This window comes from Ochotona princeps, chromosome 26 (genome assembly GCF_030435755.1).
Source record: "Ochotona princeps isolate mOchPri1 chromosome 26, mOchPri1.hap1, whole genome shotgun sequence".
Classification (NCBI taxonomy): Eukaryota; Metazoa; Chordata; class Mammalia; order Lagomorpha; family Ochotonidae; genus Ochotona; species Ochotona princeps.
In genome coordinates this window covers 1,430,052-1,453,961 of record NC_080857.1, presented here as the reverse complement: position 1 = coordinate 1,453,961, position 23,910 = coordinate 1,430,052, and the positions used below count along the sequence as shown (strand labels likewise).

Below are 23,910 nucleotides of genomic sequence, written 5' to 3'. Positions count from 1 at the left end.
GAGACTTCTCAGAGGCGGGAACCGAACCTGCGGGCCGGGGTCGGCTGCCGGCCAGGGGGCGGGGCCAGCAGAGTCCCGCCCACGGGGCCTCGCCCGCGCGCGGCCCCCGCTGAGGTGTCTTGGCCTGCGGGGCTCTCGTAGGCCGCCCGGCTCCCAGGTGACGCACATCCCTCGCCGCCGTCCGTCGCACGGAGACCGGAGTTCGAGTCCCCGCTCCGGCCGCCATGGCCGCCCCGGAGGCTGAGGGCGGCTGCGGCCCGCGCCTGGCCCCGCTGGGCCCCGAGCAGCTGCGGCGCGTGCTGGAGCTGGTGACGCGGGCGCAGCCGCCCCCGGTGGTGCAGCGGGACGCGGCGCAGCAGGCTGCCCTGCGGCGGGGCCCCGGCCCCGAGTCCCCGCGCCCGCTGCCGCCCCAGGTGAGGCCCCGGGGAGCGGGCGAGTGGGGACACTGAGGTCCTGGGCGCCCTGCCGTCCGGCCGCGTCCCTTCGGCAGGCCGCGGGGGTGGCCTGTGAGCCCCGCGAGGGCAGGGTGGGCGTCGGGGCGCGGCGCCGCACGGAGGCAGCCGGTGGGTGCGGGAGCCGGGAGCGCACGCACTGAGCCGCGCGCCTCGCTTGTGTCCTGCGGTCCCCTGGGGGCGTCGGACGCCACAGGTCCGTCCGCCCGGTCACCGCTTTGGGCTCGCTTCTCCCCCAGCCTTGCCAGAGTGGAGGTGGCAGCTTAGGGCTGCGTCCAGGCCCTGGAGTTTGGCGAATGGGTGACTGTCTGGAGGTGTGACCGTGGGTCAGTTCAGCTCGGTGGTAGCTGGAGTGGACGGTTTGCTGAGATTGCGGACTGCCTGGCCGGTGGGCGCCGCCCACGCCGCGGCTGACCCCGTCCCTGCCCCGCGCTGGGTCCGGCCTGCTAGTCCTTGGCGCGGGGGAGGCTGCCTTCCAGGGCCCTGTCCTCCCCCGCTGGACGTGGCAACGTGGGAGGAAGTCCCCAAGTGACACATTTTCTGTCTAATGCAAGCCCAGTGGCGAGGGAGTAGTGTTCTAGCTGACATGTTGCAGGATGTAGCTCCACGCACCCTTGCCTGCACTCCCGTTCTGCTGGGACACTCTGTCCCCAGTGTGCCCTGAGGCCCACCAAGGCCACCCAGTCGCGTCTTTGCCCCTGAGGAATTTGTGGACTATCAGAAAGTCAAACATGACCCAGAGAGGAAGGGCAAGGGGTCTCCCCCAGTGCCTGCCAGAGGCGGGGCCTGGGACTCCGTCCTTGGCTCCCACGTGGTGGCAGGGGCCTAGGTGCCCAGGCCATCGCTGCTGCCTCCTGGGAGCCGGGCCAGGGCGTTGTCTCCAGCACTCCCACGCAGAGGCAGGCTTACCCTGTGTGCTGCAGCCCGCGCCCTCCGGGTAACTCCTAGTCATGTCACAAAAGCTGGAGATGCGGATGCATTTAGAGAACCGGGATTGCTTCTGTCTAAGGCTCAGGAGACTCGCAAAGGTGGGCCTTAGATGGAAGTGTTAGAGAGGAGTGTTCTTGGCGTGGGGGTGGGTTTGCCTCGAGATAGCCAGACAGGTCACAGTGGGTCACTGCAGGGGACAGTGCCATTACAACTCAGAAGGTGGGGCGGACAGCTGGAGGCCCCTGCCTCTTCCAGTGTCGCCAGTTCCAGCTAACACATCCCTCTGTCATGTGTCTGTGTGTTCATGGGTGTGTGTGTGTGTGTGTTTACATCTGTAATGATGTGTGTATTTACGTCTGTAATGATGTATGTGTGCTTACATCTGTAATGATGTGTGTATTTACGTCTGTAATGATGTATGTGTGCTTACATCTGTAATGATGTGTGTGTGTTCACATCTGTAATGATGTGTGTGTGCTTACATCTGTAATGATGTGTGTGTGTTCACATCTGTAATGCTGTGTGTGTGTTCACATCTGTAATGATGTGTGTGTGCTTACATCTGTAATGCTGTGTGTCTCTGTGTGTGTTTACATCTGTAATGCCTTTTTTTCACCTGGAAGAAGTTCTGAGCCTGCAAGGCACACTTTGGTGCTGACCTGCCGGGTCGCCTGCCACATCTAGGCTGTCCCCATCCCTCTCCTGTGGCCTGCTGTCTCTCCTTGGGGACCTTGTTTGCTCCGGAGACCTGATCCCCTTGGGATCCTGTACCCTCAAGGGAAACGTGGAAGAAGCTCCTGGCTTCTGATCGGTCATGTCCAGCCCTTGCAGCCATTCAAGGAGTGAACCAGCAGATGGAGGAACTCCTCACCTTTGTAAAACAATCTGCCTGTCAAATCATTATTAATAATAGTAGAAAGCCTATGCTCCTTTGAGCCTGTGGGATCCCAGAGGAGGGATTACTGGGCACACGTGTGTTTTGTTGTTGTTTTTAAAGATTTATTTACTTGAAAATCAGCAACAGAGAGGTATTGATCAATCTTGCTTCCTGCAGTTTACACCCCAATGACGCCAAAAGCTGGGGCTGGGCCAGGCCAAAGCCAGAAGCCGGGAACTCCATCAGGGTCTCACATGGGTGGCCGGGGCCATCTGCTGCCTTCCCGGGTACATTAGGAAGCAGCCAGGACTGGAACGGGTACTCACAGGGGATGTTGGTGTTGCTGGCCACCCAGTCTGCTGTGCCGCAAACACCAGGCCGTTGTTGATATGAGCTCCAGCTGTGTGGCCTAACAACACACCTGAATGCGTGTGCTCCCTGAGGGGCCTGGGCAGTGGACCAAGGTGAGCTGGTCAGCAGGGGAGTGGAACGGTCACACTGGGAGCCACTCACCCCCGCATGGGTGTTTCCCAAGGCAAAGTGGAGCTAAACTCCCTCAAGGTACGGCAGATGGCGTGTGTATAAACTTAGGCACCTCAAAGCAGAGTCCAAAAACCGCACGCGAATGAGGAGCAGCCCATTTGGGGTATGGCGATGGGAAAGGCAGGGGACCACAGGCCTTCTGGGAACCGAGTGTGTCGGCTGATGACCGTGTGAGAAGCACCAGATAAGTCTTACTTCTTTTTGTTGTTTTGTTTTTACTTATTGGTTTCCAGACTTTAATTTAAAATGCCCTTTTAGAAATGAGCTTGTTCTATTCAGTTGAGCCCAGCTGTAGAGCACAGTACTGACAGCTCCCACGTTAGAAATGCGTGAGTAGGGCCCGGCGGCGTGGCCTAGCGGCTGAAGTCCTCGCCTTGAACGCCCCAGGATCCCATATGGGCGCCAGTTCTAATCCCTGCAGCTCCACTTCCCATCCAGTTTCGTGCCTGTGACCTGGGAATGCAGTCGAAGATAACCCAAAGCCGTGGGACTTTGCACCTGCGTGGGAGACCTGGAGGAAGCTCCTGGCTCCTGACTTTTGATCAGCTTAGCTCTGGCTGTTGCGGCCCCTTGGGGAGTGAACCATCGAATGGAAGATCTTTCTCTCTGTCTCTCCTCCTTTCTGTATATCTGCCTTTCCAACAACAACAAAAAAATGCATGTGTACAGCTATAAAGGATAAACTTATTTAAAAAAAAAATCTTTCCTTTTGGGGCCTGACACGGTAGCCTAGTGGCTAAAGTCCTTGCCTTGGACATGCCAGGATCCCATATGGGTGCCGGTTCTAGTTCATACCCTGGCTACTCCACTTCCCATCCAGCTCCCTGCTTCTGCCCTGGGAAAGCAGTAGAGGATGGCCCAAAGCTTTGGGAACTTGGAAGAGATTCCTGGCTCCTGGGTTTGAATCGGTTGACCTCCGGCCTTTGGGGCCACTTGGGGAGTGAACCAGTAGGTGACAAGTCTTCCTCTCTTCCTCTCTGTATATCTAACTTTAAATAAAAATAAATAAATCTTACCAAAAAAATCTTTATTTTTACAATTTTTTATCGGAAAGGCAGATATACAGAGAGGAGGAGAAGCAGAGAGGCAGATCTTCTGTCCGGTGGTTCACTCCCCAAGAGGCCACAACGGCTGGAGCTGAGCCGATCAGAAGCCAGGAGCCAGGAGCCAGGAGCTTCTTCCGAGTCTCCCACATGGGTGCAGGATCCCAATGCATTGGGCCGTCTTCTACTGCTTTCTCAGGCCACAGGCAGGGAGCTGGATGTGAAGCAGGGCTGCAGGGATTAGAACTGGTGCCCATTTGGGATCCTGGTGCATTCAAGGTGAGAACTTAAACCGCTATGCTATCATGCAGGGCCCCAAAATCTTTATTTTCATCTCCTCAAAAGACAGAAAGACAGCGCGCTTTCCCATCTGCAGACGCTTTACCCAAATGCAGCGACAGTGGTGGGTGTACACGAAGCCATGAGCCTATCAGTCCACTCGGATCTCCCGGACAGCAGAGCCCCAGCTCTGCACCATCATCTCGGGGGGTGTCAGCTGTGTGAGGGCATGCGGGACCCATAATCCAGACCCTCTGCGGGCAGGGAGCAGGGGTGCAGGTGTCCCTGCCCATATCGGGGTCCTTGTCCCTGGTCCGTGCTGTGACCATGTGAGCAGATGCTAGCAGAGGACGTGTCTCAGCAAGTGTTTCTGTGCTTGTGTGTGGACTGTGGTGTGCATGGTGCGTCTGGGTCAGCCAGGTCTGCCGCATCTCTGGGAGCAGCAAGACGGGGCATGCGCACGTCCGAGTTCAGAGAGGTCAGTGCTGGGTTTGCACTGAAGGCACATTGCACAACTGTCTGATAAGTGTCACCTGTCTTTTCTCTTTCCTGTCTCTGTATTGAAGCAACTGGGAGCCATCTGTGTCAAGGTGACATCTGGAGGAACAAGAGGTCTCGAGAGGCCAGTGCCCCCCCTGGCCACCACCCGGCCCCACACCGTGCGTCTGGGCCCGCTACCTGGGAGGAGCCACATCCTGGTGGAGCGGCACAGCCCAGGCTCGCAGCTGCCGAGGGGACAGCCCCAGGCTCCTCAGGCGTCGTTGCGGCCGGTCCTTGCCAATTCTCCCCCAGCACATGAGGCTGCCAGCGACCGGGGCCCCACCTTGGTGCCGGCACCTGGCCCACCCGAGGCCACCTCGGCCTCCACGAGCCCCGCGTGCCTGTTCATTTCCAGCTTTCACGCGGAGTGCACTGAGAAGCTGAAGAGGTCCTTCAGAGTGAGAACTCGCTCTGGGCGCATCTCTCGCCCTCCCAGATACAAAGCCAGGGATTACAAGTTCATAAAGACGGAAGACTTGGCAGATGGGCACGTGTCTGACTCCGACGACTACTCAGAACTGAGTGTGGAAGACGACGAGGACCAGAGAGCAGAGCAGGCGCTCTTCGACCTAGGCAGCTGCTCCCTGAGGCCCAGAACATTTAAGTGTCAAAGCTGTGAAAAGTCATACATCGGAAAGGGTGGCCTGGCCCGGCACTTTAAACTCAACCCTGGCCATGGTGTGCTGATGGTGCCTGAGCAGGCCAACGCAGGCCTAACGCAGCGCTGCATGGGGACAGGAGCCACGGGCTGCACCTCCCCAGAGCGACCTGCGCCTGCCAAAGAAGGGGCCCTGGCCCGCTGTGCCATAGGGGCGGAGCCAGCACGGCACAGCCTACAGGTAACTGCCTGCCTGGGTGGCAGGTGCAGGTCCTGCCCCCATCCTCAGATTAACCTGACAGCCTGTGGGGGTCCAGGCCCTGACTTGAGTGGAGCCAGAGTCACATGGCAGGGGATCCGCTGTCTGCCCAGCTGCCAGACACCAGCAGCAAGCATCGTCCAGCTCTGGAGACAGCTGCTAGTTTTTTTTTTTTTTTAAAGATTTATTTATTTTATTACAGTCAGATATACACAGAGGAGAGACAGAGAGGAAGATCTTCCATCCGATGATTCACTCCCCAAGTGAGCCGCTACGGCTGGTGTACACCGATCCGAAGCCGGGAACCAGGAACCTCTTCCAGGTCTCCCACGCGGGTGCAGGGTCCCAATGCATTGGGCCGTCCTCCACTGCTTTCCCAGGCCACAAGCAGGGAGCTGGATGGGAAGTGGAGCTGCTGGGATTAGAACCGGCGCCCATATGGGATCCCGGGGCTTTCAAGGCGAGGACTTTAGCCGCTAGGCCACGCCGCCGGGCCCCAGCTGCTGGTTCTTTTTTTTTTTTTTTTAAAGATTTATTCATTTTATTACAGCCAGATATACACAGAGGAGGAGAGACAGAGAGGAAGATCTTCCGTCCGATGATTCACTCCCCAAGTGAACCACAGTGGGCCGATGCGCGTCGATCCGAAGCCGGGAACCTGGAACCTCTTCCGGGTCTCCCATGCGGGTGCAGTGTCCCAATGCATTGGGCCGTCCTCAACTGCTTTCCCAGGCCACAAGCAGGGAGCTGGATAGGAAGTGGAGCTGCCGGGATTAGAACCGGCGCCCATATGGGATCCCGGGGCATTCAAGGCGAGGACTTTAGCCACTAGGCCACGCTGCCGGGCCCCAGCTGCTGGTTCTTAAGGTCTACTCGAGAGCTTTGTTGGGAAGGTGGGCCCTGGGAGTGGCGATCACAAGCAGGGCTTCCAGGAGCAGCCACAGCGGCCTGTCCTTGACCTTGTCATTCCTGAATTGCCGGGTTAGACCCAGCGGGTGAGACATGGTGTGTGGAGCTCAATATCAGCATTACTCCCCAGCGTGTTTGATTGTGACAGAACCTCCATCTGATAGTTCACTCCCAGAGTGGTCATGATGGCTGGGACTCTGCCAAGCCAAGCCAGGAGTTTTGCCTGGGTCTCCCACATGGGTGCAGAGGCCCAAAGAGTTCACACATCTCTGCTTTTCCCCAGGCCATTAATAGGGAGCTGGATCAGAAGTGAGGCAGCTGGGATTCAAACCAGAACCCAAGGGCTTGGCACGGTAGCCTGGTAGCCAAAGTCCTTGCCTTGCATCCTCAGGGGTCCCATATGGGTGCCAGTTGGTATCTCAGCTGCCCCACTTCCCATCCAGCTCCCTGCTTGTGGCCTGGGGAAGCAGTAGAGAACGGCCCGAGGCCTTGGGACCCTGCACCCATGTGGGTGGCCCAGAAGAGGCTCCTGGCTTCAGATCAGCTCAGCTCTAGCCATTGTGGCCACTTGGGGAGTGAACCATAGGCTCGCCTCTGTAAATCTGCCTTGCCTTTTAAAAAAAGATGTATTTATTTTTATTACAGAGTCAGATATATACAGAGGAGGAGAGACAGAGAGGAAGATCTTCTGTCCAATGATTCGCTCCCCAAGTAAGCGCAACGGCTGGTGCTATGCCGATCCGAAGCCAGGAGCCAGGAACTTCCTCTAGGTCTCTGCGTGTGCAGAGTCCTAAGGCTTTGGGCCGTCATCCGACTGCTTTCCCAGGCCACAAGCAGGGAGCTGGATGGGAAGTGGGGCAGCCAGGACATGAACCGGCGCTCATATGGGATCCTGGCACATGTAAGGTGCTTGCTTGCAGGGGATTGGCCAGTTGAGCTATTGTGGCAGGGCTGTCCATTGTTAATATCTAGATATTAACTGATTTTTATGCATTTTGAATACTGATATTTTGCTGAATTCCCCCTTTGTTTTTTTTTTTTTTAAGATTTATTCATTTTATTACAGCCAGATATACACAGAGGAGGAGAGACAGAGAGGAAGATCTTCCGTCCGATGAGTCACTCCGCAGGTGAGCTGCAATGGGCCGGTGCGCGCTGATCCGAAGCCGGGAACCTGGAACCTCTTCTGGGTCTCCCACGCAGGTGCAGGGTCCCAATGCATTGGGCCGTCCTCGACTGCTTTCCCAGGCCACAAGCAGGGAGCTGGATGGGAAGTGGAGCTGCTGGGATTAGAACCGGCGCCCATATGGGATCCCGGGGCATTCAAGGCGAGGACTTTAGCCGCTAGGCCACGCTGCTGGGCCCTCCCCCTTTGTTTTTTTAAGACTTACTGATTTTTATTGGAAAGTCAGATGTATAGATAGAAGGGGAAACAGAGAGGAAAATCTTTTGTCTACTGAATCACTCCTGCAATTGGCTGAAACTGAACATACCTAAAGCTAGGAGCCAGGAGCTCTTCCACGTCTCCCACACAGGTGCAGGGTCCCAAGGTTTTGGGCTGTCCTTGACTGTTTTCCCAGGCCACAAGCAGGGAGCTGGATCAGAGGCGGGGCCACCAGCTCTAGAACCAGCGCCCATATTGGATCCCAGCGTGCGCAAGGCAAGGACTTTAGCTGCTAGGCTACTGTGCTGGGCCCACAACTTTTCTTTTTTAAAGAGTTTTTTTGGAAAGGCAGATACATAGGGAGAAAGATCTTCCATCTGCTGTCCATTCCCCAAGTGGCCACAACAGCTGGAGCTGAGATGATCCAAAGCCAGGAGCCAGGAGCCTCTTCTGGGTCTCCCACAGTGGGTGCAGGGTCCCAAGGCTTTGGGCCATCCTCCACTGCTTTCCCGGGACACAAACCGATGCCCATATGGGATCCTGGCGCATACAGGGCAAGGACTTTAGCCACTAGGCTATTGTGCCGGGCCCTGAAACCCCTTATTCTAATAGGAGTGTGGGTGAGTGAGCAAGTGGGTTTGGGTTTCCTAGTAACAGCAGGGCTGGGCAGGGAGGACTGCCTGTTGCCAGGTCCTTGACTTTGCTGCAAGGAGAATAGTGAAGTTAGTATTACTTTTTTATTATTATTGTTATTTATTTACTTGAAAGGGGTACAGAGACAGAAATGTTCCATCTGCTGGTTTACTTCAAAGGCTGTGATGGCAGAGTGTTGGAGACAAGGCTGAGAGAGGATGGGAAGGAGCAGAGAGGCCTCTCACTGCTGGCTCGGTCGGCTCCCGGAAGACTGCACCAGCCGGGGCAGGCCAGGCGGCAGGGCCCTCACGGGAGGAGCACTGGAGCCAGTGCCGGGGCTGGCCAGGCGGCAGGGCCCTCACGGGAGGAGCACTGGAGCCAGTGCCGGGGGGCTGGCCAGGCGGCAGGTCCCCTCACGGGAGGAGCACTGGAGCCAGTGCCGGGGCAGGCCAGGCGGCAGGGCCCTCACGGGAGGAGCACTGGAGCCAGTGCTGGGGAGCAGGCGGCTGGATGGGAAGCAGCACTGATGTGGTGTTGTCACTTGGGCTGTCAGGCTCACTGTGGCTCTGTCCATCCTGGGGTTGCCTCGATCCCTGCAGTTTTGGCTCTGGCCACTTGCCCCGTGGGTGCACTGGGAGTACTTGGGGTACTGTCAGGTCAGCACTTTGCTGATGGCAGGAGAACCCTTCTCACCACCGTTTGCAGAAGCCAGGTGCGGGGCCCGAACTGGGAAGAAAGCTTGAAGGGGTGTCTTAGGGAAAGCCTAGAAACATCGGTCATAGGGTCCTGGTGTTGTAGCCTAGTTCATGTCCCGGCTGCTCTACGTCCATCCAGCTCCCTGCCTGTGGCCTGGGAAAGCAGTCGAGGACGGCCCAAAGCCTTGGGACCCTGTACCTGCGTGGGAGACCTGGAAGAGGCTCCTGGCTTTGGATTAAGTAAGCTCCAGCCATGGCAGCTGCTTGGGGAGTGAACCTGTGGATGGAAAATCTTTCTTTTTGTCTTCTCTTCTCTTTGTAAATATGCCTTTCCAATAAAAAGGAAATGTTTAAGAAATGAAAAGCATCAGTTATAGTTAATGTGGATTAAAGAGAACATAATTGATCATGCTGCTTGGGTTTTCTTTGTTTTACATTGTTTTGCTGTAAGGTTTTCATGCTAACATGTAAAGCATATTTCTTTTATTTTATTCTTGGACTTGCAACACGTCTAGATTGGTCAGTCAGTCGAAGCTGAAGAGGTACTGCTGACAGAGCCGGAAAACCAAATTCCTTCAGCTCTCCTGAGGTCACAGAGCCTCCCGGGAGCCCGAGGAACTAGGTGCCCTGAGACTCCTGCGGAGCCCTTGGCCGCTGTTGCCCCACCCCGGCTGGGCACTACTGCAGCCAGGCGGCCACGCGCGTGTGGGGGCCGAGCCCAGCTCCTGGAGGTACATCCTGCGGAGCCCTTGGCCGCTGTTGTCCCACCGCGGCGGGGCACTACTGCAGCCAGGCGGCCACGCGCGTGCGGGGGCCGAGCCCAGCTCCTGGAGGTACATCCTTAGCACTGTCTTCAAGGCGTTTCTTTGTCATGACGCCACGCTTCATTAGCAGGTTGTTGGACTGGCATAGTGGCTCAACAGGCTGATCCTTCAGCTGCCAGGGCCAGGATCCCACATGGGCGCCGGTTTGTGTCCCAGCTACTCCACTGCCCAGCCAGCTCCCTGCTTGTGCCTGGGAACCTGCTCCCGCATGGGAAACCTGGAAGAAGCTCCTGGCTTTACCTTGCCTCAGCCCAGCTCTGGTCCGTGCGGCCACTTGGGGAGTGAACCAGTAGGTGGAAGATCTTTTTGACTTTCCTCTCTGTTGATCTGCCTTTCCAATACGAATAAATAAACCTTAAAAAGAAAAAATTAGAATACTGAGAAGGGGTGTTTGGCCCAGCAGTTACGTTGCCCGGGTTGAGTCTGGCCACCCTGCTGCTGCAGCCTTCTGTCGCCCTGGGATGGCCCTGCATGCAAGCCCTATTTGCACTGCCTGCTCAGGCTCTTATTGCAGTGGTGGGCAGTGCAGGTGAGAAACCTCTTGGGCTCTCTAAATTAAATTAATATTTTTAAAGGGAATCAAAATTTTATGTTATTTATTTTTTAAGATTTATTTATTTTCATTGCAAAGTCACAGAGAGAGGAGAGACAGAGAGGAAGATCTTCCATCCGATGATTCACTTCCCAGGTGACCGCAATGGCCAGTGCTGCGCTGATCTGAAACCAGGAGCAAGGAATCTCCTCCAGGTCACCCACACAGGTGCAGGGTCCTGAGGCTTTGGGCTGTCCTCGACTGCTTTCCCAGGCCACATGCAGGGAGCTGGATGGGAAGTGGAGCTGCCGGGATTAGAACCGGCGCCCAAATAGGATCCCGGCGTGGTTTAGGTGAGGACTTTAGCCGCTAGGCCATCGCGCTTGGCCCACAAAATTTTAAAAAATTATGTATTCGATTACTTATTTGAAGAGGAAAGTAACAGAGAGAGAGAGAAAGAGAGAGAGAGAGAGATCTTCTTTCCACTAGTTAATCTCCAAATGGTCTTATGGCTAGAGTTGGTCCTGGCCAAGGCCAGGAGCCAGGAGCTCCATCCAGTTTCGTGTGTGGGTGTAGGGGCCAAGTGCTTGGGCCACTGCCTGCACTGCTTTCCCAGGCACATCAGGAAGGAGGTGGATTGGAAATGGAGCGGCCAGCAGTTGGACTGACACTGTGTGGGATGCCTACACTGCAGGCTGTGGCAGTGTTGAATTCCCGCTTGCACAATGTGGGCTTCAACCACAAGGCTTTAAAAAGGTGAACTTAAGGCCCTATAGTAGCCTAGTGGCTAAAGTCCTCACCTTGCATGTGCCGGAATCCTATATGGGCGCCGGTTCTAATCCAGGTGGCCCTGCTTCCCATCCAGCTCCCTGCTTGTGGCCTGGGAAAGCAGTAGAGGACGGCCCAAAGCCTTGGGACCCTGCACCTGCTTGGGAGATCTGGAAGAGGCTCCTGGCTTCAGATCAGGGTATCTCTGGCCATTGTGGCTGCTTGGGGAGTGAATAATTGGATGGAAGATCCTCCTCTCTTTCTCTCTTCTGCATATCTGACTTTCCAATAAAAATAAATAAATCTTGAAAAAGATTAAGAAGGTGAATTTACAAGTGTCTGATCACGCTGTGAGTAGCCAGTAGGTAACCTGCCACATTGGATGGCCTGGGTCAGTTTGACCCTGGCTCCAGGGCTGGGTCTCTTCTCCCCACCTGGTTGGTTTCAGATGTCTTATTGTGAGCCTCACTGTCCCCTCTCTGCACCTGGGCCTCTGGCCTGTGCAGTTCACTGCGGATTCCTCGGGCCTCTGTATGGTGCTCCCTGGCCACAGGCATCTGCCTGTGCTGGTTTGTGTGCCCGGAGGGCCAAGGCATGTCTCTCGGCACAGCTGTGTCCTTCCCGGGCACAGGGCCCACCCTTGGGCCTGGCACTTGGGTAGCCAAGGGAGAGACTGGCTCTCAGGCAGCATGCGTAGTGTTGCTTAGTTGCTGAGTTTCAGGAACATGAGGACTCCTGTGCTTTCCTCGCACACTTCTTGAGCAGTCTGACCAGGAGGACCTGCTGCAGCTGGCCCTGCCACAGCTGGCTCGCGCCGTGACCCTCTATGAGTTTCTGCTGTTGAAGGTAAGCCCCTACAGTGTGCCCAGACTGGTGACCACTCAGGGAGCCGTTCTTCCTTTATTTTTAAATGTTTTAAATTATTTTTAAATATGAGTGTTATTTTTGATGATGTTTATGTAGTTGCTTAGGATGGGAAGGGTTGAGGATTAGGGGAAAGTAGGTGAGACCATTGTTTCCAAATTTTCTTTGTCTTCTTCCTGTGGGAAAAGGAGGGAGACACGGGGAGCCGTATCCAGCTTCCAGTCGCCTCAGTACCCAGAGATGGGGAATGGCCACTAGTGTCATCTCAGGGTCATCGTTGTGAAGGTGTTCTGAGGGTTCTGCTCCAGTAATTGTGAAATGTTGTCAATCTCACTGCTTGAAGGATGAAGAAATCCTTCCAAGGTCCATTGGCCGACACAGTCGACCTTAGAGCCTCTGTTTTGCCCAGATATTTGCTGTCAATGCTTGGCTGGGGTGACCAGTTTGTTCCTTCCTCCGCACTGGTAGCAGCTATCCTCTGCAGGCCCCAGTGGACTGCCGTATCCTCTGTGTGCATCTGGGCATCCATGGACTGCTCTTTTTAAGCCGCTGAGGAGATCCAGTTCTGACACGTGCGCGCCACGGTCAGACCCTGGAAACTGCAATTCCCCCCAGGGTTGGAGTACTGAGGCCAGCGGTTCATTTCAGGGATCCCCAGAGAAACTTTGTTTGAAGTGACCCTAGACATGACTCAGGCATGCTTGTCAGTACAGGGTCTGGCTCATTCTGTCACCACATCAGCCTTTGCACACGTTGGTAGTTGAAATGACTGGTTTGGTTCTGTCTCCAGTCTAGTCTCTTACGTCAATCGGTGGGTGCTGTGACCCAGGCCAATGCTGCCTACTACATACTCAGCCCTCACATGTATCAGTGGGAACTGCAGCCTAGTCGGAGCGACCCCCAGGAACCCCCACCAGGCCCGCCCCCAGCCCTGGTTCCTGTACTTGCCAGTATGTGCAGCAGACTGGTCCAGTCTGTCCCACATCCCATTCAGCTGTCATACATGTCAATGAGCATTGAAGCCTAGCTCAACCCAACCAACCCCACTATCCAGCCCACACATGTGCCGGTGGGGGCAACCTCCTTTTAGTCAGGCCTTCCCCCAGTTCTGGTTCTCATGCATACCAGTGGGAGTTGCAGCCCATCAGAGGGGTGCCCACAGTTTCCCTACTGGACCCACTCTTGGATTATGCACTTTCTAGTTGGTTCTGCAGTCTAGCTTGACAGGATTTGCCCCTCAGTCCCAGCACTTGCCAGCTAATGCTGCAGCAAAGTCCAGCCAACCTGCACTTATTCTGGCTCATACATGCATCAGTGGGTGCATGCAGTTAGCCCAGCCTGGGTCTCCTCTTAACCCTGTTCACATGCAGGCCAACAGGTGCTGTGGCCATGCCTAGTCTGGTTGGTCCCAGTTCCCAGCTCTCACGTTCACCAGTGGAGCAGTAGCCCACTGACCCTGCTGACCTGCACCCCGACCTGGTCCTCAGATCTTCCAGCGAATGTTATGAACTGGCCCAGCCTGGCCTGACCCAGACCTGAGCCACATGTATTGCTGGCCGGGTCTGGGCTGCTCCCACCTTGGTTCTTGCGCTCACCTGCAGGGACTGCATCCTGACAAAGGAGCTCTCCAAGCTCCTCTATCAGGTTTCCTCCCAGTGGCAGATCTCACGCACACCAATGGGTCCTTGGCCCTGACTGGCAGGAACAGTGGACCTGCCCAACCAGCCCACACCCATTCCGGTTCTTACTGTTGGGTGTTGCAGCCTGACCACATGTGTTCCACACCCAGATTCAGCTCTCACATTGCGCAGTGGGTACTGAGACTTAGCCCAGCCCATCCTATACCCACCCTGGCTCTCACAAGCACCAGTGAGAGTTGGAGTCAAGCCCAGTCTGGCACACCCAAGACCCTGTCCACACCCATGCCGAGGGACACTGCTGTCATTTCCAGCCCATATTACTGCTCCCATTCTGGCACTCAGGCTCACCAGTGAGAATCACCACCCAGCCAGGGTGTCCCTTTAGCTCCCCAACCAGGCCTGTTCCTAGCTACAGATCTTGCACAGGCCAGTGATTGCTCTGACCTAGCTTGGCATAGCCCAGTCCTGCAGCCATTGGATGCTGAAGACTAGCCTGACCTGGCCTGCCCCCAGTACCAGCTCTTCCTGGCAGGTGCTGCAGCCTAGCCCTGCCCAGTCTGCTCTTACCTCTGACTCATGCAAACTGGTAAGTGTAATAGCCTAGCCTGGCACAACCAGCATTCCAGCCTGGCTCCTGCACATGCTGTGGGCTAAAGTTGGCCCATCCCTGCCTGGTCTGCCCCCCTCCAGGGCTGACCCTCACATTTGCTGATGGGTGGAGCTACTTTGCCCAGCCTGCCCAGCACCCAGGCCTGAATCACGTGCCCATCAGTGGGAGCTCTGGCCCACCAGAGGCATTTTCCAAGTTTCCCTACCAGGCTTATCCCTGGAACCAGATCTCACATGTGCTATCAGGTGTTAGCCACCCCCGCCAGAATAGTCTGTCCCCTCTGTTCCAGCCTTTGTATGAGCTGGTAGATGTTGCAGCCCAGTATACCCCACATCCCATGCCTCTTGGTACTGCAGCCTGGACCTGCTTGGCCTGTTCCCAACTCCATTACCCATGAGTATCAGAGGGTTCCATGGTCATGCCTAGCTTAGCCCATCAATGCTCCTAGCTCTTGAGCAAATCAGCAGAAATCGCAGTTCCACAGGGCTGGGCCACATATCCCCCACAGAATCACCCCCGACCTAATTCTCCTGTGTGCTGGTCAGTGTCATGGCCCAGCCTGACATTACTCATCCTCTGTTCCTACTCTCACTGGTGGGTACTGTGATCTAGTCCTTCCAGAGGCCCCCAATCCTAGCTTAGTGTACATTGGTGAGTGGTCTCTGGCTAGATGTCTCCCAGGATGGCCATTTCCCACTCCTGTATTGGTTGTCCTGTGTGAGGGAGGCGGCCAGCTAGGGCCTGCCCTACCTGGGCTCTTTCCTGCCTAGCCCACCCTGCCAAGGCAACCCTGCCTGCCTGGGCCCCACTGCGCCCCCATGACAGCCCCAGGCCCAGCCTATCCCACGCCATTTCCCTATCGGGGCTGCTGGCCTGCTAGGGGCCATGGCACGTATGTCCTCACCCTGTTGCTGTGTCTGCCTGTAATGCCAAATTACCGTCTCAAGTAAGTATTGTTTTGGCCATCTCTTGGGAAGGTTGAAGAGGGTCGTCTTGCCAAACCCCTTTTTCCGGCCGTGTACAAGGAGTTTGAGGAGCTGCATATGATGGTGAAGAAGCTCTGTCAGGATTACCTTGGAAGCTGCAGTCCGAGTCCCCAGGAGCCCCTGGAAATCAACGACAGGAAGGTAACTGGGACTGAGTGGGCTGGGGGAGGTGGCCAGGAGGCAGGGTCTGTGTAAGAGAGAGGTGCCTGCAGGGACGCCGGCCTCACACCTGGCTACTCCGGCTTGTCTTACCCCGTCAGATCACGTGTTCTTTCTCAGCATCAGGGCAGTGAACACTGTTCAGGTGAGGAACTCCTGAACAAAACAGGAGCTGCCACACTGGTCCTGCTGGCGCTGACAGCACCAGGCCCCAGGGCACTCCGGGATGGGTCCTCGGAGCAGCGTTGGCCACTCCTCACTGCAGTGTCATTGTCAACATCATACTGCCTTTACCTGTTGGATTCTTTGTTTTTTTTTTTTTTTTTTTTTTTTTTTACATAGAACTAGACTTTTATTCAGTTTTTGTGTCAGTTACAATGTAATTAACCCAAGACATGACAGTAGCACAGCTGACACACTTTTACATTTAATCTGCATATTAACATGTTCTCCATCATTTTCTGAAATCTAGACAATGAACATAACAAGGAAACGAGCTCAGAATGGCAACAATTGTTGATTTCTACAAATAAAATTGTGATACACAACAAACTTTAACCTACTGATATAAAATCACTAAATGCAATATTGAAAAACCAAAGTGACAGAATATTATGTATTATTTCCATCACTAGTATACAAAAACCCTCTCTAGAACACAGATGATAATATTCTAGTACATCAAGGACAAAACAAAGAGTGTTTTTATTTTTTTTTTAATTTATAATCTATTTTATTGTGTTGTTGTTGACAATCTATATAGTTAATTACAGTTAAAGAAAGAAAAAGAAAAAAAAGGTTCAGGGGGATAGGGAAGTGGGTAATACTATTATGTCCATATTGTTTCCATCATGTATCTGAGGTAGAGGGGGATATTGAGGGAGAAGCCCCACCCAGTTTCCCACCCAGCCCGAGTCCCGGATGTGGGGCATGCTCTGAGATATGTGCTCAAGTGGTGTTAATAGCTCTCCAGTTATGAATCGCTGCCAGTTTCGCTCGATGAGGTCGTCCACTGATTGATATGGTCCATCATAAAGTCTCCGTTTGCCCCATTTTTCGCTGCCAACATATAGCTGAGATGAATGATTGTCCTGTTCTGTCTTCTGTTTTTTCTTGGTTAGAGTTCTGAGTACAGCAGTTCGATTGGGGAGATCTCCAAAGAAACTTTGAGGTATTCCCAGATGAGTTTCTTGTATGTTCTAGCAAATACAGGGCCCAGCACAGTCCATCACCCCGATCAGCTGGTGGTTGCAATTGCTGGGTTGGTTCTGTTTTCAGTCCCGAGTTGCACTGGAACCAATGGGTGTTGCAGTCCAGTCTGGTTCTGCCCAGCACGTACTCGGCCCTCACACAAACCAGTGGGAGCTGCAGCCTAGTCAGGGCGACCCACAATAACCCCCACCAGGCCCGCCCCCTACCCTGGTTTGCCAGTATGTGTAGCAGAAGACCAGTCTGTCCCCCATCCCATTTGGCTCTGGCACTTGTCAATGGGTATTAAAGCTTAGTTCTGTCTAACCAACTCAACCATCCAGCCCTCACGGGTGTTGTTGAGTACCTCTCTATCTAGCCATCCCAGCCCCTGTCCTAGTTTTCATGCCCTCCCACGGGACTAGTGACCCAAGAAGGGGGAACCCACTTTTTCCCTCCCAGGTCTCTCTGTCCCGGTTTATGCACTCTTTAGATGGTTCTGTGATTTGACTTGACAGAATTAGTCCCCAGTGCCAGCTTCTGCGGCTATGCCCAAACATCCCTCACCCACTCTAATTTATACTTGCAGCAGCAGGAATAATCAGCCCAGCCTGGCTTTTCCCTGATCTATTCCACATGCAGCGCACAGGTGTTGCAGCCTTGCATAGTCTAGTCTGTCTCTATCCCAGCCAACCTGTTGGATTCTTTGTAATGGTCAGTCAGGACTGCTGTGTTTTGGCATGCTTTGGATGAAGTCAAGTGCTGGGTGCAGCCAGAGCATGTGGCATGGGGGACTCTGGGGACCACTTGTCTGTGTGAGCATCTACCTCACTGTAGCTCATGGAGTCCCCAGGCCTCCTGACCCCACACTGCCCTCAATGAACCAGCCACTCTTCAGTCAGCAGTGGGGAGTCTCAGAAGAGCTGGCTACTTTACCTGCTCTTCCTGCCACCTGAAATGAGGAACTGTTTGTGGCCAGCAGGCTTGCCCTGTGGAGGGTGCCCTGACCCCCTGTGGCCATCGTGGTCTGCACCAAGGGCTTGCCTGGGCATTGGGCGCCCTGACCCCCTATGGCCATCATGGTCTGCGCCAAGGGCTTGCCTGGGCATTGGGCGCCCTGACCCCCTATGGCCATCATAGTCTGCGCCAAGGGCTTGCCTGGGCATTGGACACCCTGACCCCCTGTGGCCATCGTGGTCTGCGCCAAGGGCTTGCCTGGGCATTGGGCGCCCTGACCCCGGTGGCCATTGTGGTCTGCGCCAAGGGCTTGCCTGGGCATTGGGCGCCCTGACCCCCTATGGCCACCATGGTCTGCGCCAAGGGCTTGCCTGGGCATTGGGCGCCCTGACCCCCTATGGCCATCATAGTCTGCGCCAAGGGCTTGCCTGGGCATTGGACGCCCTGACCCCCTGTGGCCATCGTGGTCTGCGCCAAGGGCTTGCCTGGGCATTGGGCGCCCTGACCCCGGTGGCCATTGTGGTCTGCGCCAAGGGCTTGCCTGGGCATTGGGCTTCCTGACCCCCTGGTGGCCATTGTGGTCTGCGCCAAGGGCTTGCCTGGGCATTGGGCGCCCTGATCCCTTGGTAGCCATTGTGGTCTGCAATTTATTGCATTGTACACTTTGCTTGGTTTTCTTTGAGGAGGATCTTCACTGGCTGTCATTGGTAGTTGTACACAAATTCTTCAGTTAACCTATTCCATAAGAGCCTTCACATTTGTATTTTCTTAAATTATTGATTATATAAATGTGATAATTTTTTTTGCTAAGTTTCATTTGCTAATTACAGGGCCCAACTTGTAGTAGTCACCCGTATGATTTTTTTGTTGTGGTGGTTTGTTTATTTGAAAAATAGAGAAACAGAGATTGTACATGTGCCAATTCACTGCCCCAAGTACCTTCCACAGCTGGGAGTGGACCAGGTTGAAGCCAGGAACCTGGAACTCCCTGCAAGGCTCCCACGTGAGTGGAAGGGAGCCAAGCACTGGGACCACACCTGTCGCCTCTAGGGTGTGCATTAGCAGGAAACTGGAACTGGAAGAGAGCCAGGACTTGGACCTGGCAGGCATGATCCTCATGTGTGATGCTGGGACTCACCTGCAGAGCTTGGTCACTGCAGAGTCTGCCCCCCACATACTGTTTCAACAGTAAGTGAAGCAAGCATGGGCCCATCCTGGCTCGAATCAGCTGTGCATGCATGGATGCCATGTGAGGGCAGTGTTGAGTCAGGGGCTGTGGTAGGCATGAAGCCTGCCTGGCCTCTGTTTCCCTTGTGACCTGCTATGCCTTTTGGGGCCAGCCCCAAGGCCCAGGAGTTTGCTATGAGTCATGTCCAGCATAACTGGTAACGGCCGTCACTTTGACCCTTAGACCTGGTATTGTACATTGGCTTTGCAAATAAATGCACACTTAAGGCTCAGGGAAGTGCCTTTAGCAACCGTGAGCTCTGACATTTGGAGAGGGAGAGCAGGGGACAGTGACGAAGTACTTGGCGGGAGAGGTGTGTCAAGGTGATTTAGGGAGATGGGTGGGGACCTGAAGGAGACGCAGGGACTTGGGGGTTGGTGAGAGCTGGGCGAAGGACTTGTGGTCATAGCAACTTGCTAACCCCCAGGCTTCCCGAGAAGCTGGGATCTGGGTCCTGTCTCAGCTCCTGAGCTCATGTCCTGTCCTGCACTAGGAAAGGAGCCATAGTGCGCACAGGGCGAGTTTGCTCATCAGACCAGTGAGAGGTCTGTGAGGAGACATGCTGGCTAAGAAGGCTGCCTGGGCATCTGCTCATGTTAGTAGGCTTGGGCTGGCGGGCCAGTACGTCTAGGTTTCATCTTCCCTCCCGCCTTGTGCTAACACTGACCCTCTGGCTCCACCCTGCACCCTTTCCCTTGTCTGGCTGTTTCCTCAGCGTACAAAGCAACTGCCTAAATGGAAGTGGTCACTGGGGTCCCGTAGTGGAGGGCCTGGTTCCAGTCCTAGCTTCCTGCTACCATGTTGACATGCATCCCAGGAGGCAGCAGGTGTGTGGGTCCTGGCTGCCCTACCCAGCCCTGGCTTTGCTGGCATTTGGGGACAGAACCATTTGGAAGAACCTCTCTTGTCTGTCTCTATCAAATAAGATGAAAACAAATATATAAAAATTTCAATCAATTAAAAATTTTAAAACGGCACAGAATTGGATCCTTGGCTGTTGGCACGTTTCTGAAGACTTGTGCCTGCTCTGAGTGAAGTCTCCTTCTGGGTCCATTGCTCTTCAGGTGGCTGAGTCCCTGGGAATCACCGATGAATTCCTGAGCAAACAAGAAATGCGCATGGGTCACCCTGCTCTCCAGCGCACCAGCCCAGAGACAGGTGGCGAGCGGCCAGAGGGAGCCAGCGGACAGAAGAGGGGCGGTGAGGTATGCATGGGGTCCGGAGGGCCAGTTCCTCATGGAGCTGAAGTGTGGGCTTGCCAGGTCTTCCTCATCTGTGCTTATGGCGCTTTCTCTTCCCAGGCCACAGACCTGCAGGCTTCAGTGAAAAGGACTTGCACTGCAGCTCCGCCCGAGGACACTGCTGAAGCTCCTGCTGCCCAGGGCCCAGGCTGCAAGCAGCCCGCACCCTCGGGTGCTCCAGCTGCCCGGGAGGGTAAAGTGCAGTGGGCGGCCGGGCGGGTGGGTGCTGGGGATGGCATCACTGTGGTCTCTGGGGTTCTGTCCCAGCCTCGTCCCATGCTCTGTCCTGTTCTTTCCCTGTGGCCCTTGAGGTCTTTGAGGTTTCCTAGGGTTCCTCAGCCAAATGCAGTCAACGCAGGGATGGAGTATTTTCCTGGGTTTATTTATCTGACAGAGTGACAGAAGAGAAGGAGGGAAAGATGAAGGTCTTCTGTCTGTTGGATCACTCCTCAAATGGCTGCAATGGCCAGGGCTGAGCCAGGCCGAAGCCAGGAGCCTGAACTGCATCCAGGTCTCCCCCATGAGACACGAGTCCAAGCACACGGGCCACCTGTGCTGCTTTCTGAGGCGCATCAGCAGGAAGCTGACCTGGGAGTGAAGCAGCTAAGGCTTTGATATGGGATTGTCCCATACAGCGGGACAGTCAACAGGGGTTGCAGCCAACCTAGGAGAGAATGGGGGACAAGAGATACAAAGAATGGACAGCAGACAGTATGTCTGATCAAGCTCTCACTTTATTATTTTTGATTGAGGATTTTTATATTCTTCAGTAACTAAGGCTCTGGGAGGGAAGGAGAAACTGGGACGCAAGCCGTGGTCTCAAGACGGATTGTTCTTGAGCAGCCACCATATCAACAATAGCGTAGGTAACCAGTAACAAGATGTCGGCAGGTACACCATAAATCACATTCTGAAACAGTTGCTAGAAACAATTGAAACTAAGTGTGTGATCAGTTTCATAACCTCTTTCCCAAGCATCTAGCCAACTGGGGGTTTTCCACTGGCGCATAGTTCTATATTCAAAATGGCTTCAGTGTGGCTATAGTACATGGCTCCTGACATGGGATGTTGGCACCACAGGCTGAGCTTAACCGGAAGCCCCACAGTGGTAGTCCTGCTGCAGCTGTGGTGTTTGCCCAGGAAGGTCCAGAGAGGTTGGGCTGAGTGGGTCCCACTACCCAGGCATGGCTCTCCTGGCCAGTGGGTCCCCACGACCCAGACATGGCTCTCCTGGCCAGCTGAGATGCAGCTCTGGAAACAGGATACATTTTGACTTCTCTCCCAACTGGAAGGTCGCCAGATTGTGAGGCGTCAAACCAGGAGATCCCAGCTCCCGCTTACAGGGTCACGCCCTTGAGCCACCTGGAGAGGTGGTTTGCTCCATGTGCATGTCTGGAGCACGGCTCCCCTCGGCTAGCCTATCTCCTCCCACCCACAGCTCCACGCACATGGGAAGCTGAGGGCCCAGTCCTGCTGCCCGCACAGCTCTGGGGCAGTTCTGCAGTCCGTGGCATCCCTGTCGCCCTGTTCTCTGAGTCAGGGTGAGGGGCGGGACCTGCACATGAGCATGTGCACAAGCATCAGGTCTGCACTGTCATCAGGGGGGGAGTCATGGAACCACTCGCTCACTCAGTGGGAAGCGAAGAGCACCTGTGGAACCACTGTTGGAATAGGTTAATGAAAAATCGCTGTGAATAGGTAACAGTGACTAAAAAAACTGCCACCAATCCCAAGTAGCAAGGAGACTGCCTGGGACAGTGAGTGCAGGGAACTTCCTGTAGCATACAACGTGCATGCTGACGTCTGCTTTCTCAACTGTTTAGGTTCCGCCCCTGCAGCAAAGGGCAAGGTCACTGCCCACGTCGAGGACAGTCAGGAGGTGGCCATCCAGGAGGGCAGCAGCAGCACACTGTGCGCGGGTCAGCAGCTGGAGCAAGTTACTGAAATGCAGATCCAGAGCGGGTGTGCGGGCCCTGTTCTCCCTTGCCTGGATTGCAGTGGATCAGCTGTTCAGATTCAGCTGAGAGAGCCAGGGTGTCCTGGACAGAAGGTTCAGGAACATTCTTCAGGCCAGGACACTGGGGTCAGCATGAGGGGTCCAGCTGCTTGTGGCACACCATTAACACATGGAGGGGCAGGGTCTCTGCTGCCTGGCAGTCCTCAGTGTGCACAGGACGGACACCACAGGATGCACCATGTCCCCCCAAGCCACCAGCAGGCCGGGGCCAGCCCCATCCTGTGGACAGGGGCCTCGGCCCCACCCCTTGAGAAAGCCCTGTCCCAGGACTGTGTGCCAGTGGACTATGCCTGCAGGATGCTGTCTAAGCCAGGGCCTTAGCTGGGCAAGGACAAATTGCTGCCCACCAAAGTGGGTCTTGAAGGCCACATAAGGGACTTGAACCAGCCCTCCTGTGGCCTGGAGGGCATGGTGGCTGTGGGTGAAGCTGTGGCTTCCAAAATCCCTGGTGGGGGCAATGAGCTATTGTCTCCAGAACGGGATCAGATCTGTATTCAGATGTCCCAGCCCAGTGTCCTGCCAGCTGTCACCCCGGGGGCTGTGCTGCAGGGGAGGGTGGCTGAAGGTGTCCCATTGGCAGCTGTGGACACACTGCTCATTGTGCAGAGCCTACCCAGTGACAAGGAGCAGAACCAGGACTCTGGACTGGTCTGTGTTTGAGGCAAACAAGGCCTTTTTCCAACAATATATTTTTCTAGATACTCATATGAATAACCTTATATTGATAAAGAATTATGTATTCACATCCCGCTGTTCGTGTTTTTCTTTGGAGCCCCTCATAGTAATGGCAGATACATGCCCTGCTAACAATTTTTTTAAAGAGTTATTTGTTTTTATTGGAAAGGTAGATTTACAGAGATAAGGACAGAAAACTCTTCCACCCATTGGTTCACTCTCCAGATGGTCACAACAGCCAGAGCTGAGCCAATCCAAAGCTAGGAGGCAGGAGCCTCCTCTGGGCTTCTCACGTGGGTACAGGGTCCCAAGGCCTTGGGCAGTCCTCCACTGCTTTCCCAAACCACAAGCAGGGAGCTGGAAGGGAAGTGGAGTAGCCAGGACACAAACTGGCACCCATATGGAATGCCACACTTGGAGGTGGAGGATTAGCAAGTTTAGCCAGCAGTATTGACCCTTAATAAATCCTTTTTACAAGAGGGTGTTTTCTAAGCATCTGTGGAAAATGGAACAAAAAAATGAATTTATTTTGTTGCCAAAGAATCTTGAAATCCATTCATAGTTTTTCTCATAATGTCCATGTCCTTGAACTTTCAAAGATGATTGGCAACTGTTGTACTGTCCGTGTCTTTCAGCCTTGCTCTCTGCTTCCAAAGCATAAGAATCCCTTCTCCCCTGGCAAAGGCCATGCTAGAAGCTTCTTCCTGGCTCAATTAAGGAAGGCCAGTGGTCCCAGGCAGTGTGCTGAGAAGCGGGACAGCGAGTCATTTCTGCATGTGGTTTACAGATGAGGAGATGGGGTCAGGACCCCTTGTCTGGTCACTCACCGAGGTCTCTGCTCCTGCAGCATCTTCCTCTGCCGTGTCGCAGGAAGAGAGGTGGTGGATCTCGTCCTCCCTGGCAGTGCTAGGGAGGGAGCCCTGTGTTTTGCTGGTGGGCCTGCAGGCAGCACAGGAGTGGCCAGGAGAGGCTGAGGTGGTCCTCTGGACTCAGCAGCCCAGTTAACCCACCAGGAGCTTCTTCCTTGAGCGTGACACAAGAGGCCCGTCAGCAGGGGGCCAACTTCTGGGCCCAGACAT

General features: G+C 54.8%; 1 protein-coding gene across 1 annotated transcript; it reads left to right on the top strand.

Annotated features, from left to right (window-relative positions):
• The first annotated feature begins 126 nt into the window (after window positions 1-126).
• ZNF839 (zinc finger protein 839) lies at window positions 127-22,863 on the top strand. Its single transcript, XM_058655645.1, is given in 9 exon segments — window positions 127-413; window positions 4,691-4,951; window positions 5,033-5,650; window positions 9,658-9,841; window positions 11,997-12,112; window positions 14,303-14,356; window positions 15,358-15,507; window positions 19,963-20,332; window positions 21,963-22,863. Coding segments are annotated over 9 exon segments (2,796 nt in total). The 5' UTR covers window positions 127-224; the 3' UTR covers window positions 22,817-22,863.
• Window positions 22,864-23,910: the final 1,047 nt, after the last annotated feature.